Source organism: Podarcis filfolensis, assembly GCF_964270895.1.
Source record: "Podarcis filfolensis genome assembly, chromosome: 11".
NCBI lineage: Eukaryota > Metazoa > Chordata > Lepidosauria > Squamata > Lacertidae > Podarcis > Podarcis filfolensis.
This window is the reverse complement of record NC_139613.1, coordinates 14,318,677-14,336,812: the sequence shown is the minus strand read 5'-3', so window position 1 is coordinate 14,336,812 and position 18,136 is coordinate 14,318,677. Positions and strand designations below refer to the sequence as shown.

At 44.4% G+C, this 18,136-nt stretch overlaps 1 protein-coding gene across 1 annotated transcript in view; it reads right to left on the bottom strand.

The window, feature by feature from the left end:
• Positions 1–2,048: 2,048 nt before the first annotated feature.
• The window catches only part of ONECUT2 (one cut homeobox 2), a 70,377-nt gene continuing 54,289 nt past the window's right edge, over positions 2,049–18,136 (bottom strand). The window contains exon 2 of the mRNA XM_083575748.1: positions 2,049–4,597. Within this exon, the coding sequence (XP_083431874.1) occupies positions 4,311–4,597 (287 nt within the window). The 3' untranslated portion in view covers positions 2,049–4,310. The remainder of the gene's footprint in view (positions 4,598–18,136) is intronic.

Sequence of the window (18,136 nt, the reverse complement as noted above, 5' to 3'; positions counted from 1 at the left end):
CTAAAAAAATGATCCAGAAACATCTTCTGCAGTCCAGAGTGTGTCTGATGGTGTGAGCACCTGGATATTTAAAAAAAAAAAAATTCCCACATTCACCAACAGCTGGAAAAAAAGGCAATATAAATGGATTCTAGATCAGCGGCATTCAATCTGTGTCACTCTAGAGTTCCTGAGAAGTCTTATCAGGGCTTCCTGGATACCTAAGAGCAGCCAGCATGGCAGACAAGCATTCCGAGAAAGACAGCTTGCTTATCGCTGCTAATGTTTCCCTGCAATGTACACACAGCCACAGGGGAAGGGGCGGCTGTAATATAGGGCACACTCTCAGTTCATGCAGGGCAAGAGTGAGGCCTGATAGTCTTGGCCAGTGAGCTGCTTGATCTGACTGTGCTGCCTAGGAAGTCCCCCAGAATCACCCATCTCTCCCTGGCAAGCAAAGGAAAAACAGAGAGCAGTATTTGAAGAGGTTGGAAATGACCTTTTGCTCTTCAGCTGAAGTACCATGTTCATCGCAATTAGACGTCTGAGACATATGAGCAAATCAAATGCAAGAATGAATCGACAGCATTGCATAAGTGAACATTCTTGAATAGAACATGACCCAAGATGCAAAGTGTGTATCTTATTTTGGAGGGATGGGCCACATCTGCCGATGCCTGGATCTGACCATACCCGGACTTTCACATGGACCTCGTGATCCTTTTCATTTGCACAAGAGGCTTTGCAAAACTCACTCAGTGTTGATGTTCTGTGACCATTGAGAAGCCACTGTGGCAATGGTTGGACCTCAAGCCAGGCTTTCAGTTTCTGCCATGGCAATTCTTAAAATAATTAGAAGGGGAAATTTAGGTTTTTGGCGCAAAGACTTTTAGGGCCAACACTCCCTTCTGATATAAGCAAAATCCACCTCTCACACCAAAGCACTTTGGAATGAATTTTGGGTGCTTTTCCTTTAGATCTTCAGGTTAGGATTAGGATTTCATCTTGAACTCTTTCTCATGGAAGAATCCAAGTTTGTTCTACAGGTGAAACAGTTCCAAATTCTTTCCTACAATTAAGTTAATCATAACCACCCTGTTATTGTTATAGCGATGGATCTGAGCTGAGAGCTTAGTCCAGAATTGTTTTTTTAAAAAGAAGGGGAGAGTTTTGCTACCAAAGTCTGGCAATACTAGCAACAATTTTAATGGGTGTGGATGATACCTGCAAGTCAACATCTCCAGCTCCTCATCCAGCTTAAGTTACTGATTCCCAAACAGTAACACCCCACAGAGGAGTTGGAGGTGTCTTACGGGTGGTTCCCCTTTGAAGTGGGGTGACTGAAGGTGGATTTTGCATATAGCCGTTATGAAAATTTCATTACTAGCTCGAATTAACAGAATGCAGGCTCTCGATGGAGACAGAATACCATTGGTGGGTCCGCAATATTTAAAAAGTCACCAAGAACAGTGTTTCTCAACCAGGGTGGTGGTGTGTTATTACTTAATACGCTTTCAATATTCTGGGTTCTCCAAAGGAAGGATTACCATTCCACTCACATTGATGACTGAGAAGGGTAGAGTCATGCATCTCTGATGTTATATGTCCAGTTCCTGAGTTCAGAGAGGGAGTTCTCCCAGGAAGAGTGAATGTATATGAATCTAAGGGAAGAAGCTGTATACCGTGGATGAATCAGAGCTGTATACTGTGTGAGCAGGAGCTAGGCATAGTATTGTTTGGGCCTGCTTGGTGGTGTGGGGACCAAAGAGCTAGAAGGTCTAGAAGGTCTATGATTTTCTAATTTGAGAAACACTGGTCTGGACCTGAGTGGTCAAGACTTAATGGCCATGTGCAGGACACTAGATAGTGAAGTTAAACTGCCCAAAGATCTGATTAAGAACTAACTATTCACTGTATGGATTATATGTGTCAGGCTCCTTTCCAACAGTATGAGATTCCTCAAGTATGAAACAAGAACACATACCATTCATTTGCATTCACAAAAGTTGTCCTCTAACCCCTGTCTCCTAGGTTATCATTTAAAAATCACATAACATATGCAACCCCACTGAGCCAAAATTATCATTTAAAGAGTAAGATGCTTCTCCACTCCACACACGCACAACATAGGGTTGGAGAAGATCCATTAGCTTAGTATCCCAACATCTTATACTTGGAGCCCATGGAATCCTTTGGAAGATTCCACGTGAGAGCAGAAATTGAAAAAAAAAGAAAAGAACCTTTTAATATTAAAAAGAAAAATATCATCCTTTTTGTGTGTTTGTTTTTTGTTGCTCAAAAGAAACAGAATCAATTTACCTTTGCACAGATCAATCGTGCTATACGCATATTAGCTGTGCAAGGGGGGGAAGAATGAACTGAACTAAAAGTCGTGAGAAATCCTCATCTTTGGTATTGTAGCTGTTGAGGTCTCGGTTGCTCTGTTCCTTGTTCTTTTGAAAAAACTGCATAGGCACAAATTAAAGACAATCTTCAACTTTAAGATTACTGAGTTGTCAAAATGAAGCAGCAATCCCCATTGGCTTTTCCATTCGTTTCCTTTCTTGTCAACCCTTTCTTTGAACTCTGCTTCCTAAAAATGTCCCAAGATGTCTGTCAAAACACAGTGTGTTAGCATTGGTTTGTTTCCTGACGTGCTTCCTTGGTTTGGTTTTTTTATTTTTTTATTTAAATTATTATTCATTTCTTTATTTTTTTTCCCCCCTAAATGGAACAGTTTGTTGCAGAAGAAGTAGGTGCAGAAAAAGTTTCTTTGGTTTCGATTAAGTAGTACATAAAAGAGTCTCAAGTGTCTTTAAAGGATCGTTACAGCATTTGGCTTGCTTTTGAACACTCAAGTGGTGTTCCAAGGAATGGGGGGCTATTCACTGGTGAATATGCACATTGAGTGACCATAGCAATTCTGATGAGAAAGATGGCGCGTGTTGTGTGTGGGTATCCTTAGGTGAACACTGTACCCTAGTGAGATTAAAAGTTATCTTTGATGCTTCACTTGAGAACACTGTCTCTTTCAGCTCACTGGACAGGTGAACTGGAATAGAGCCGTACATTGACTGGTGTTTACTTCTAACATATTCAAAACCTGACTACACTGATGACAAGGACAATGGCGATGGCGATGACGTTGGAAAATGGCAAGTTATAATGGTCTTTGGCTTGCAATATCCTGCATCTTTGGTGTGTTGCATTCTTACATGAAGTGGTGGGTGGGATGCTTTTTATCCATGGAAGAGACTTGGAGTAAGTGCTCCAGTGGCCAGTGAAGTTATGAAGGTATTGGCTTTATTTTCCTGCCTGGAAACACCAACTAACTCAAACACAGAATGGATATGGCCAAAAAAAATAATAATTAAATAAATAAGTGAGGGGATGAAATTGGATGTCTCATAACTGTTTAGGACATATTCACCATTAGTGTTTTTTTAATATAAAATAAAGTCTAGAGCGTTTCAAGTGTTGCATTTGCTCTATCTGTGGTAGCATCTTAATCTGGCTTCCTGAGTGTGTGTCTGCACTATGTACAAATAGAAATTGTGAAGACCTGCAAAAGTGTGCTTGAAACCAATGTGTTCGCTAACACCCCCTAACTCCGAGCACGTCTTGTAAGAACAGGCAAAGAGTCCAGAGCTGTTCCTGTTTTCTGGTGTCTTTGTGCTTGATAGTTTGGGTTCAAGGGAACCGAATCGTACTGATCCAAGACCTTATCTCCATTGACATTTTTCCCCCCCGTAAGAGAAAGCAAGTCGGATAGTTCTGAAAATGTTTAACGTAACAATGCCTGAGTTTCTAAAATAAACCCCCCATGTTCTTAGGTCTAGATTAAGTTTGTGCTCAGTACTTGTATGTTTCAATGCTTATGAGCTTTGGTATAGTAGTGTGGAGAAACTAAGCATGTTGGAAACAAAATAGGTCCAGTGTCTTTGGATTTCCTTTGGTGAACAAATCTTAGCAAAGTTGATGCTGTCCTGTTGACCGATTCCTTGGCCCTCGAAGCTGATGAATATTTTCAGCTTCCGTTGGCTCTGTCATGATAACCCTGGATTAATTTGGGTCATGCACGACCTACTTCTGTTTCAGACATGCTTAGTCTTGCCTTTTAATGTATTTTTGACCTGCACATATATTTTTTTAGAAGAAGAAAACCCTAAAAAACCATTTAAATAAAATTAAAATGCCCTGTGTTGTAAATCAGTATTACTGTTTTAAGAGGATTGTGCTTTCAAATCACCAGTGAAGGGCCCCAGGAAGAATCCATTCCTTTTCATATATATATTAGTTGAGTTGTGCCCAATTTAGATTCTGATTTTCGATCATGCTTTGGTACAAGTGGTGGAGGTTGAGGAGGGCCCCCCGGTGCTCAGATCATCCTGCCATTTCTCGAGGCTCCGCCTCCTAGCATTCATGAAGAAGTTACTGACAGTGGTAAGTTCCAAGCCCAGCTGCTGAGAGATGGTGATCTGCATTTCTTTGGATGGACGTTTGTTCTCTTTGAAGATGGCAAAAAGTGTTCTGCGTTGGAGATCAGTGAAAACCAGACGAGATTTCTTCTGGGAGTTGTTCCTATCTTTGTTTGGTTCTTGTTCTTTGCGTTTGCATGCTTAGGAAAGAGAAACAGAGAGAGGAGAGAGAAAGGAAAAAAGAATCAATGCATGCATAAGTACCAGTCAACTGAGCAGGTGATACATTGAAAACATTGATGAAGCTGTAGAGTAGATGTAAACTGTTAAACTTTTATTGTGCAAATTGCAGAAACGTCAATATCTAACCTGCCCAGGCCCATCTTTTCTGACTGGGAGTGACTAATGCAGGCGAAGTGCATAGTAAAAACCATCTCTGTTAATACAGAGTGTGTAATTAACCGGGTTGGCATTAGCATACAGGCAGACTACCATGGCTCTGCCCCTAGGAATGGAGGAGAAACTCTGCTCTGCCCAGATTTCAAAGGGAACCCACCCTATCCTGTACTTTCCAAAACAATACACAAATAGCCATCCTTTGAAATTTGCACTCCTCTGAATTTTGCAGCAGTGAATTCTCCAGCCAAGTAATGTGTAAAGGGACGCCTGACCATTAGGTCCAGTTGTGGCTGACTCTGGGGTTGCGGCGCTCATCTCGCTTTACTGGCCAAGGAAGCCGGCATACAGCATGACTGTGGCCAGCATGACTAAGCCGCTTCTGGCGAACCAGAGCAGCGCATGGAATCGCCATTTACCTTCCCGCCAGAGCGGTACCCATTTATCTACTTGCGCTTTGATGTGCTTTCGAACTGCTAGGTTGGCAGGAGAAGTAATGTGTACAAGAAGCATATCAAAATAACATACAAAAGTGAATTGTTTTCGGGGAAACTACATTGCAGAAATGTGTCTATTAGGCAAATTTGATGAATCACACCATTTCAGTTTCTCATTTTTCCAGCCTCAAGTTCAGTTATCCAGATTTGCACATTAGTTTGTGGTTGGTTTGGTTTCGGTTTTTTTAAAAAAAGTCATTGTGAAAATTCAACAGCATTTTAGTGTACAGCGGTACCTTGGTTTGCAAACAGTCTGGTTTGCATACATTTTGGATTACAAACACGTCAAACCCGGTAGTGCGTGTCCCGGTTTGTAAACTTTTTTTGGGATTACAACCCATTTTTTGGGGGATTACGACAAAAAAAATTTGGAAGCCTCATTGGCGAAAGCGCACCTTGGGTTACAACCTGCTTTGGTTTACAAACGGACCTACGGAATGGATTATGGTAAGCCAAGGTACCACTGTATTTTTCCCCTAATGTGCCCATTCTTATCCCATTTCCCCTAATGTAATGCATTCTACACGTCCTTTTCACCAATATGTGCATGTCTACCCACGCTTCTCCCCAGTATGTGAATTTTGTACACATTACTTGGCTGGAGAGCTGCACTGCAAAATTGGGAGAAGTGTGAATTTTGAAGGGCGGCTGCATTTCAGTTTTGTGTATTGATTCAGAAAGTGTGAATTTAAAAGGTCCACCTTTACATGTGAGCCAAATCAAAATTCCTCCTTCCAAACAAGCTTTTTCATCTTCCATGTGACAGCCCTTAAGATATTTTGTGCCTGTAACCTCTCAGTCTCCTCTTTCCCAGACTAAACATACCCAACTCCCTCAACCATTCCTTATAAGACTTGGTTTCCAGACCCTTAACCATCTTGGTTGCCTTCCTCTGCACATGTTCCAGTTTGTCAATATCCTATTTAAATTGTGGAGCCTAAAGTTGGACACTGTACTCCAGGTTGGGTCTGACCAAGGGAGTATAGAGTGGGACTATTACACCCCTTGATCTGGCCCCTGTACTTCCATTGATGCATCCTAAAATAGCATTAGCCTTTAAAATTAAATTGATATACTGCCCTCATTATATACTGTAACATAAAAACACATAACATATAAAGACATAAAAACACATGCAAACAAAAACAACAACTCAACCTGCCCCCCAACACATTTAAAAGTGTGTTAAATCCCAATCACTAATTTCTATGGACAGATTCACATCTTCCTCACAATCCTAAATGAAAGCTGGGCATTCACAGATTCATGGAAACGAACACTGAGAAATCTATGTGCAAAACAAACTGAAAAGCGGGTCTTACAATGGATTGTGTTAATCCCTTGGGAAGAATTACCGCAGACACAGTTAAATCATTGTATTTCCAAAAGATATAGCTATTAGTGTTGGCTTACGCTACTGATTCCCTCCTCCGCCCCCAAAATTAAGAGACCTGATTATCTGAACGCTGTAGGATATATTCCCCAATGGAAGCATTTCGCTCTTTTCCTACAAGGTCTCTTCAGGAGACATGCTTCTCTGCCTGATTCCTACAGCTGTGGGTTTGCTGTCCCTCAAATCCAGCCCTGTGTTAGGCTGCAATCCTAACGCCACTTACTCAGGAGTAAGCCCCACTGAATTCAACAGGTAAAAGTAAAAGGTAAATGATCCCTGGACGGTTAAGTCCAGTCAAATGGGGTTGCGGCGCTCATCTCGCTTTCAGGCCGAGGGAGCAGATGTTTGTCCACAGGCAGCTTTCTGGGTCATGTGGCCAGCATGATTACACTGCTTCTGGCGCAACGGGACACCGTGACGGAAACCAGAGTGCACAGAAACACTGTTTACCTTCCCACCACAGTGGTACCTATTTATCTGCTTGCACTGGCATGCTTTCAAACTGCTAGGTTGGCAGGAGCTGGGGCAGAGCGACGGGAGCTTACTTTGTTGCAGGGATTCGAACCGTCAACCTTCTGATTGGCAAGCCCAAGAGGCTCAGCGTCACCTGCGTCCCTATTCAACAGGACTTACTTGTGACTTGCTGTGGTTAGAATTGGCAGCCTTGGGGCTTCTCCAGATGATCTGTTTATTGGGCATTCATGCAGATTTGCAAGCAGAAAGCTTATGCAGAGATTAGACTATGTCTGGTAATTACTGAGTGTTTATTCTGATTTGTTTGCAGAGCAGTTCAATGACAATGAGAAGCGGCTATCCTGATTTGCTTGCAAGGTGTTCGTACGCCTTCCCGTTCATCATTCATTCATCATTTTTCTAAGCTAAAAAAAGCATGCTTTTTAAATAGTGGTGAATCTGTTGCACTAGAGCCCCAGAGCACTTCAAAGTGCTTTAATTGCACAAACCTAGTATGCTCTCCAATCCCTCCTACAAAATAGCGATGGTTTGGAGGCAGCCCTAGTCCATAATCTGGTAGGCAAAGTATAGCATATTCTTGAAGAAAGTGAAAACAGCTGTGAAATGAATCCAGAACAAATAACTCTTTTAGCATAGCGGGTCAGGCAATCTTGACCTAATATTTTATATCTACTCCCATGAACTCTACACTACTATATTTCCTGCTCTCCTCGGCAGTACTATGCTGAGTAAATGCAACATTAATCTGCTAAGTTAATGCACATGGTTGGAGACAAAGCTGAGCCAACATAATTCTCCTCCCCTCCTTGTTTTGAGCGTGGAAAAGCCTTGCCAAATGCACATTTGCAGAACTGAAGTTCCCTGGATGAAATGTGGAAAGCCCCTGTGGAACATCTACACCAGGCATGGCCAAACTTGACCCTCCAAATGTTTTGGGACTACAGTTCCCATCATCCCTGACCACTGGTCCTCTTAGCTAGGGATGATGGGAGTTGTAGTCCCAAAACAGCTGGAGGGCCAAGTTTGGCCTTTCTGATCTACATGTATTTCAAAACCAAACCAAACCAAACCAAACCAAACCAAACCAAACCAAGCCCTTTGAGAAACTGTTTAGGTTCAGTTTAGACACTAGCAGAGCAAACCAAACCTCCTTTACACATGGCTGGGGATGGTTTGGATTGGGTGAAAAGCATTCTTCTGTTGGGTCTCGGTGTCAGCCTTCTGACATCACTGGGCATGCTGCTGCCTTTTATACACATGCGTGCTTCCGTTCCCACATGATTAATCCATGAAAATGGCAGGAAAGAACTGTCTGCTGGAATGCCACCCCAAATCGTGCCCCATGGTATGATGTGTGACAACTGTGGGGAAATTACACCGTGGAACTCCTACAACATTCTGGCTTAACGAAGTTGCAAACATTTCTTTTTCTTTTCTGGAAGCAATCATCGTGAAAATGAGTGCAACACATCTGCTAGATTTCAAGGAGTGGCTTTTGTGCGAAATATCACATAAAATGCAGGAAACATCAGGTGTGGAAACACTGGGGAAATTGAATGAATGCTGTCTGAATGCAGCCTTAGGCTGCTTGTTGAAAGGGTAAACTCTTCAGCAGCTGCCCAAAAGACAACAGATAGCGTCTTTCTAAGATTAAAGGGGAGGGAATTCCAAGGGCAGTAGATGCCACAACACTAAAGGCCTGGTTCCTATATTTTATGGAATGAACCTTCTGATAAGATCTGCAGGAGGTCTCCCCCTGCAGTGACTGATTGGGCATATAAGGGGCTGGATCAGGTGGAGGATGCATGTCTGCAGCAAGTGTTTAGATGCAGGATTCCTCACCCAGATAGAAACGGGCCCAAGGCAGATTGTTTCTACATTATTATTATTATTATTATTATTATTATTATTATTATTATTATACGTGCTCACCCTAACTGGATAGGAATAACATGCCCATCAACAATGCCAATTTCACCATCCTGGCTTCTGATTGGATGTCCTATTTTTGATGCCAAGCTCTCATGTGAGTCAGCTGGCTCCTCCGAGATCTTGGCACCAAAATATATGCATCCTCATCCCTTGATAAGACTCAGTTCTATGACTTTTATGCCTCCAGCCCTTAGGAATAACAACAGCAACAACGACAATAAGTGGAATAGTAATAGTACTAGTAGTAATAATAATAATGGTAACTACTAGTACTAGCGGGACGGAGGTGGCGCTGTGGGTTAAACCACAGAGCCTGGGACTTGCCGATCAGAAGGTTGGCGGTTCGAATCCCCGTGACGGGGTGAGCTCCCGTTGCTCGGTCCCAGCTCCTGCCAACCTAGCAGTTCGAAAGCACGTCAAGGTGCAAGTAGATAAATAGGTACCGCTCTGGTGGGAAGGTAAGCGGCGTTTCCGTGCGCTGCTCTGATTCGCCAGAAGTGGCTTAGTCATGCTGGCCACATGACCCGGAAGCTGTACGCTGGCTCCCTCGGCCAGTAAAGCGAGATGAGCGCCGCAACCCCAGAGTCACAACTGGAGACCTAAGGGTCAGGGGTCCCTTTACCTTTACTAGTGCTAGTAGTAACAACTAGTAGTAGTAACAACTACTAGCAACTACTACTACTAGCACCTAGCAACTACTACTAGCCAGGGGCAGAGGAAGGGGGGTGTGGTAGGGGCAGTCTACCCCAGGTGTCACCAGTGGGGGGGGTGACAAAATGCTGGGCGGCACTTACCACGGGGCCTGCAGCGTGCCCGAGCCATGCGTCTCCGCACTCCGCGCTGCCCCAAACAGTCCCCATGCCGCCTCCCCCTCAGCTGTAAGGCGGCTGAGTGGAAGGAGGCAGGCGGACTCTTCGGAGGCCCCACGGAGCGTCCTCCCCCAGCTGGCCCCGCCCCTGGGAGCAGGGCACACGTGCTGCCCCAGGTGCCCGATCGGCTTGCTCCACAGCTGCTACTAGCAACTACTACTAGTAGTATCAGTAGTACGAATAGCCCTGCACACTTAAGAGAGTTTCTGTTCACATTATCCCAAACTTCTTTTCTGCCTTGGGAAGGAGAAAGATGAGAGAGAGAAGGCAACAAGCTGCTCAGGAAGCTTGCAACCTTTCCCTTTTCCAAAATACTCATTCCCTACTGGAACAAATCACTGCTGATAATCAGTAATGTGACATCAGCAGCCATCAAGCCAAACTCTGCCCTCATCTCATGCTTAGTTGCAGTCAGTGCAGGACAAAGCAAAGTCAGGGGCTGGAAGCAAATGGTCAAGAATGAGTGTATGCAGAGAGAAGCAGGAGCCAGCAGTCCCTAGCACCATTATAATGATGGCCTGTATTTGTGGCCTCATTCTGAGACACATTCCTACAAACGGGTGTTACTACTAAGTCACTATCATCACAAACGTTATTTCAGTTACCCTTACAGTTACCCTTGTAAAGTAAGCCAGTCTATTGTTATTCTCATGTAAGCATACCAATACCTGCCTTTGTCTTTCTGGAATCTACTGGATTTTTCAGTGTATAAGACGCCCCCTTTTTTGGGGGGGGGAATTGCCGCCATTCCCTCTCCCACCTGACCACCACTGCAAATCGCACGCCTCGACAACCAATTGTCTGCCCACTTGCTGCCATCAGCCGCCAATCGCCCGCCATATTGCCGCAGCAGCAGCCAATCGCAAGCAGGCCTCGCCACAGCCACCAATCACACACACAATTGCCGCCGCAGCAGCCAATCGTCAGCAGGCCTTGCCACAGCCACCAATCACCCGCCCAATCGCCAATCGGATTCTCCAATTCGCGAATGCCACCAATCGTCCGTTCCTCACCTACACTATCTGTGTATAAGACGACACCCTAAAAAAACACCGTCTCTTATACATGGAAAAATAAGGTATTTTCACTGTCAACTCAGGCTTCAAACATGTGAAGTCCTACTGAAGGCAAGAGTACCTCTGTGCATATGAAGAGCACTTTGCCTGCACCACTGAGCAATTACACCTCCAAGATGAGCAGTAAGGACATCCTAAATGACAATGTTGTGGCTTTTATCAAGTTTCATTCTTATTTTATTTTACTTACAGTGGGACTGCCTTATAAAGTTCTTGGAGCAGTCCACAAGAAGAAATAAAACAACCTAAAAGTCACAAAACCCACACAGAGTTGGAAGGGACTCAAAGGGTCGTCTAGTCAAAAACCCCAACCCTCAACAAATGGCAGCAGCAATATGCTCTTTTGCTAAGAATAAAAATGGTTCATGTCTAAAACGGATTTAAAAGGCCTGGGGAAATAAAAAAGGTATTCGCCAGACACCTGAAAGTGCCAGATGAGCCTGATATTGCAAAATGAGGGGCCACCACTGAAAAAGACCTTGCTCCATTGCCGTTGTTCCTAGTTGTACTTTTCATGAGGCAGGAGCTAAGAGAGGCTTTTTTAAAGGTTCTAATACCTCCCCCCCCCCCCAAATCTTAAACTGTGTATGTGGAATAATTACTGGTTTAATAGGGTCGTATGAGATTTCTTCCCCAACCTCAACACTCCCCCCCCCATTTCTTTTTGCTTCACTTAGGTTATTTATTTATGATGCCTGTCTCCAATATGGTCCCGCAAAAAGCCAAGAGAAGTTACGGAATATGATCAGGAGCTCTTACCTTTTCACTGTAGTTCCTAAAAGGTTTTTTGGGAGGTTATTTTATCACATCACTAATTCATGGCCTTATCCTTCTCAGTAGTGAACAATAAATAATGCAAAGGTTGAATGCGTCTCGATGCGATTCGGTAAATACTTTCCTCCAGCTGTTAAGTTTGCTCTGGAAAAGGAATTGTGGGGGGGTCTTCTCTGCCCTCCTCATCTCCCCTTGCCCCAATCACTGAATTTGAAATCACATCTCATGGCTGCAAAAAAACCCCAGCACCACACTACACACCAGAAATACATGTTTGGCTAAGCGTGTGACATTTGCACGAGGAATTTTGAGGGTTTGTTTCCGGGCAGACTGTAGAGTGCGCTGGGACTGAGGCAGGAATGTTTGAGGATAGAAGCACAATAAATTACCTCGCGATGAGCCTAACACACATAGTATTGTCCACACTGACTGAAGAAGAAGAGTTTGGATTTGATATCCCGCCTTTCACTCCCTTTCAGGAGTCTCAAAGCGGCTAACATTATCCTTTCCCTTCCTCCCCCACAACAAACACTCTGTGAGGTGAGTGGGGCTGAGAGACTTCAAAGAAGTGTGACTAGCCCAAGGTCACCCAGCAGCTGCATGTGGAGGAGCGGAGACGCGAACCCGATTCACCAGATTACGAGTCTACCGCTCTTAACCACTACACCACACTGGCTCTGACTGACAGCAGCTCTCCAAAGTTTCAGGCAGGAGTCTTCCCAGCCCTACCAGGAGATGCTAGAGGAATGAACCTGCAACCTTCTGATGTATACATGGTATATTACACCAGTACAGATAGCAAAAATGTACAAAACCGGGTCAAACATATGTTGGAAATGTAAAGAGAAAGAAGGGATTTTTTATCATATGTGGTGGGAATGTAAAGGTAAAGGTCAAGGGACCCCTGACCATTAGGTCCAGTCGTGGCCGACTGGGGTTGCGGCGCTCATCTCGCTTTACTGGCCGAGGGAGCCAGCGTACAGCTTCCGGGTCATGTGGCCAGCATGACTAAGCCACTTCTGGTGAACCAGAGCAGTGCACAGAAACGCCGTTTACCTTCCCGCCGGAGCGGTACCTATTTATCTACTTGCACTTTGACGTGCTTTCGAACTGCTACGTTGGCAGGAGCTGGGACTGAGCAACGGGAGCTCACCCCATTGTGGGGATTCGAACCGCCGACCTTCTGATCGGCAAGTCCTAGGCTCTGTGGTTTAACCCACAGCGCCACCTGCGTCCCGGTGGGAATGTAGAGAAGTTAATTTTTTTTGGGAAATGATATATAATGAATTGAAAAAAAATGTTTAAAATGACATTTGTAAAAAAACCAGAAGTATTTCTGTTAGGGGTTGTAGGACAAGACCTGCCAAGAAAAACAAAGAACTTATTTATGTATGCTACAACAGCGGCAAGAGTCTTGATAGCACAAGGATGGAAGAATGAGGAAATCCCAACGAAAGAACAGTGGCAAGAAAAATTGATGAGTGACGCAGAGTTGGCTAAATTGACATACAAATTGTGGGACAAGGACAAGTGTGACTTTAAGGAAGAATGGGAGCTTTTCACAATTTATCTAAAAAGACAACAAAATGAATTGGACTCCATGGCAGGTTTTGAATAAACATACACAAATTTATTAGTTGATAACATGGTAGATAGATAATGTAAGGATATGTATAACTTTATAACATGCAGAGAATAATAGGTGCTGAGAAATCAGAGAGAGGTGGTGAGGGAAGCATCGGGGGGGAGGGAGGGTTTGAAGGGGGAGTGGGAAAAAGGGGGAGAAATAATGAATATGATATGTTTTGATAATTTGTTATGTTGAAATTGTTAATAAAAACTTTTTTTAAAAAACAAGAACCTGCAACCTTCTGCATGTTGCAAAGGAGATGTTCTGCCATTGAGCTATGGCCCTTCCCTGTATTATTGCAGACAGCTCTGAGTGCAGACAACCATCGTCCCAAGGCATAACTTGCTGCAGTATACACATAGCCACTTTGCATGCCCGTCCCCCTTTATGCTCCCTCCTATTAAATGGGGAGGATGGTTATTTTTATATGTGTATCGCACAGCTGCATTTGACTGGGGTTTGACAAGCATTTACCAAGTATTAAAATGTACTGCAATGGACATAGCCCTATCAGCTTCCTTCTTTCCTCATAATATTTTTAGATTGTGGTTTCATAACAACTTTGCCATTCAAATCATTTTAAAAGCATTTTGGGCAGGATTCAACTAATGAGTCCTGCTAAGCAGAAGTGGGGCTGTCCCCTGCTCTCTTCTCCCCATACGCCCCACAAAATTATCTTGGGAGAACCCCCAGAATGTTGTGCAGGGGGAGGAGAGGGGAGATTGTCCCGTCCGGCAAAGTAAAATGCTTGCACTGATAGAACGATTGCCGTAGCGCTACATTTAATTCCTCCATTTATATGTTCTTAGATATTTTAAATTGTTTTTATCATTACAGTGGTACCTCCGGTTACGAACTTAATTGGTTCTGGAGGTCTGTTCTTAAGCCGAAACTGTTCTTAACATGAGGCACACTTTTGCTAATGGTGTCTCCTGTTGCTGCGTTGCTGCCGATGCACGACTTCCGCTCCTGGGCTAAGTTTGCAACTACAGTGGTACCTCGGGTTAAGTACTTAATTCATTCCGGAGGTCCGTTCTTAACCTGAAACTGTTCTTAACCTGAAGCACCACTTTAGTCAATGGGGCCTCCTGCTGCTGCCGTGCAATTTCTGTTCTCATCCTGAAGCAAAGTTCTTATCCCGAGGTACTATTTCTGGGTTAGCGGAGTCTGTAACCTGAAGCGTCTGTAACCTGAAGTACCACTGTAGAGGAATCTACTTCCGGGTTAGCAGAGCTCGTTACCCGAAGCATTCATAAGGAGGACGGTACGTAACCCAAGGTTCCACTGAACGCACATTCACCCAGAAATCCACATGTGCCCATGGATCTAAACAGGTTGGCAATTCCTGCTTTAAGCACTCTTGAGTGTGTTTGGACCAGTCCTACACTGGCTTCCAAGCACAATTCAAAGTGTTGGTGCTGACCTGTAAAGCCCTTTTCGGACTTGGTCCTGCATAACTCCATTGTTTAGCCCAGACACTGAGGTCCAGCTCCAATGGTCTTCTGGCAGTTCCCTCACTGCAAGAAGTGACCTTACAGGGAACCAGGTAGAGGGTCTTCTTGGTAGTGGCACCTGCCCTGTGGATTGCCCTCCCATCAGATGTCAAGGAGATAAATAACTATACAACTTTTAGAAGACATCTGAAGGCAGTCCTGTATCAGGAGATTTTTAATGGTTGATGTTTTATTATGTTTTTATATGTGTTGGAAGCTGCCCAGAGTGGCTTAGTCAACCCAGCCAGGTGTGTGGGGTATAATCATAAGCATAGGTAAAGGTAAAGGGACCCCTGAGCTTTAGGTCCAGTCATGGACGACTCTGGGGTTGCGGCGCTCATCTCACTTTACTGGCCGAGGGAGCCGGCGTACAGCTTCTGGGTCATGTGGCTAGCATGACTAAGCCACTTCTGGCAAACCAGAGCAGCGCACGGAAACACCGTTTACCTTCCCACCAGAGCGGTACCTATTTATCTACTTGCACTTTGACATGCTTTCGAACTGCTAGGTTGGCAGGAGCAGGGACCGAGCAACGGGAGATCACTCCGTTGTGGGGATTCGAACTGCCGACCTTCTGATCGGCAAGTCCTAGGCTCTGTGGTTTGATTAATTTAATCTATTTGTAATTTGTGGGTTATAGGGCCAGCTCTACCATAGCACCAAGTGAAGCGAGTTGCTTAGAGTAACATCATTTGGGTACATTTCAACCCGGGCAGCCGCAGTTGTTAAATCCCTGTTCCAAGGAAGCACGCCAAATGAAGGAGACAGATGGAGGTGGGCATTGATGTGTGAAAGGATTGGCCTTTCTATGGAGGGGGGGTGGGCAAGGGGCATGGCTTGGCGCTTTGGTTCAGGAAGCAAAATGTCTTGGACTATCACTGCTGAGCTGAGCTGTCTCTGGGATGGATTGTCTTGAGGCTGTCCCTGGAAGGGAATAAGGAAATGTCAGCTACTTGCCAGGGAAATTTGGAAAACGCTGTTGAGGAAATCTCCGAAAGGCTAGGAGGGACGCTCTGGTGAGGCACTCAGCAAAATCATTAGCATTCACAGCCAGAGAAAGAAGCTGCCATTGCATCAGGTGATTTCTCAGAAGCAAAAGCCTCGAGAGATAGAAAAAATAGAGAGGAAAAGTCATGTCAAACAAGAACATTTTTAGTTCTTACCAGACATCTAACAATGCAGACTCTGGTAACTAGAGGACAAGAGACCGGCTGCGAAGATGAGTGATGATATGGAGAGCCCACTGCCAGGAGAATTGAGACAGAATCTGGTATGTTCCCCCAAACTTGCAACATATGCATTCTGCATATTGAGCCATTTTTGCAGGCTGGGAAGATTTTGGAAAGCTTGCACAACCTTGTTAACTGGCATAATGTGTGTGTGCCTCTGCATGTGTATAAGGCAGAATTGGCTGTCGAGATTAGTCTCTGTTCAGAGTGGCAGGCGTTGCTTCTTGCAGACCTTCTGTGGGACCTTGTTTGTGACCTACCCCACCTGCTAACTCAAGGTCTTGGAGGGAGAGAAGGGGGCTGAGAAACCTGCAATCCTTCCACAGAAGCAGCTAGATTTTCACGCCAGGAAGTACAGGTCCCATTTTGCATTTCTCAGAAAAGCTGCAAGTGTGTTGAATGGCTTCTGCAATCTGCTTTGACCTAAAATTTGGATCTGAGAACTCTGCTGGCCAGATTTGGGTTTGACCCAAATGTTCCAAGCAAAAACCTTAATCTGACTTATCTGGGCTTCTTTACAAGCAGCACAGACCCTACCATTAGGCAGAGTGAAGCAGCCACAACTTTGGGTGTCATAAAAGAGCAGCAAATTGTTAGTAACTTCACTTTCTTTTTGTATTTTTGCTGCCAGAGAGAGAGAGAGAGAGAGAGAGAGAGAGAGAGAGATGCAACATTTTGTGCAACCCTATCATGTCTTCAAAAAAACGAAGATCGTGGCCACTGGGCCCATCACCTCCTGGCAAATAGAAGGAGAAGAAATGGAGGCAGTGAGAGATTTTACCTTCTTGGGCTCCATGATCACTGCAGATGGCAACAGCAGTCACAAAATTAAAAGACACCTGCTTCTTGGGAGAAAAGCAATGACAAACCTAGACAGCATCTTAAAAAGCAGAGACATCACCTTGCCAACAAAGGTCCGTATAGTTAAAGCTATGGTTTTTCCAGTAGTGATGTATGGAAGTGAGAGCTGGACCATAAAGAAGGCTGAAGAATTGATGCTTTTGAATTATGGTGCTGGATGAGACTCTTGAGAGTCCCATGGACTGCAAGAAGATCAAACCTATCCATTCTTAAGGAAATCAGCCCTGAGTGCTCATTGGAAGGACAGATCCTGAAGCTGAGGCTCCAGTACTTCGGCCACCTCATGAGAAGAGAAGACTCCCTGGAAAAGACCCTGATGTTGGGAAAGATGGAGGGCACAAGGAGAAGGGGACGACAGAGGATGAGATGGTTGGACAGTGTTCTCGAAGCTACCAACATAAGTTTGGCCAAACTGCGGGAGGCGGTGGAAGACAGGAGTGCCTGGCGTGCTCTGGTCCATGGGGTCACGAAGAGTCGGACACGACTAAACGACTAAACAACAATAAGTCATGTCTTCTCTAACTTGCATTCCTCTAAACCGAAAAGTCCCAGATGCTGCAACTTTTCCACATAGGGGAGTTTTTTTTAATCCCACAGAGTCATTTTGGCTTCCCTTTTCTGAACCTTTTCCAACTCTACAATATCCTTTTTGAGGTGAGACGGTCAGAACTACACACACTGCTCCAAATGCATTTGTGTTCTCATATTATTTCACATCACTTCTAATTAATTTTTTTAATTTCTTCATCCTTAGGCTAGTTCGCACACGATGAAGTGCTGTGGAGTGCCCTCCCAGCTGAAATATGAGATGCCCCATCAACACTGGCATTCCGCCGGCTCCTGAAAGCAAACTTTTTAAGGCAAGCGTTCTCCTGGTTTTATTGTTGTAACTGGTCCTTTTATCTGTTTAAACTGCTGTCCTTTTAGATTGTGTGTTTTATTATACGCTTTAATGTTTCAATACTCCAGTGGAATTGTTATTGCATATTTTAATTATAGGTATAAAATGCTCAGGTGCCATTTTGGCACATAAGGCACAGCAATAGATTTGGGTACATTTCAACCAGGGCAGCCGCAGTTGTTAAATCCCTGTTCAGTGCACTTGAATGGCAGGC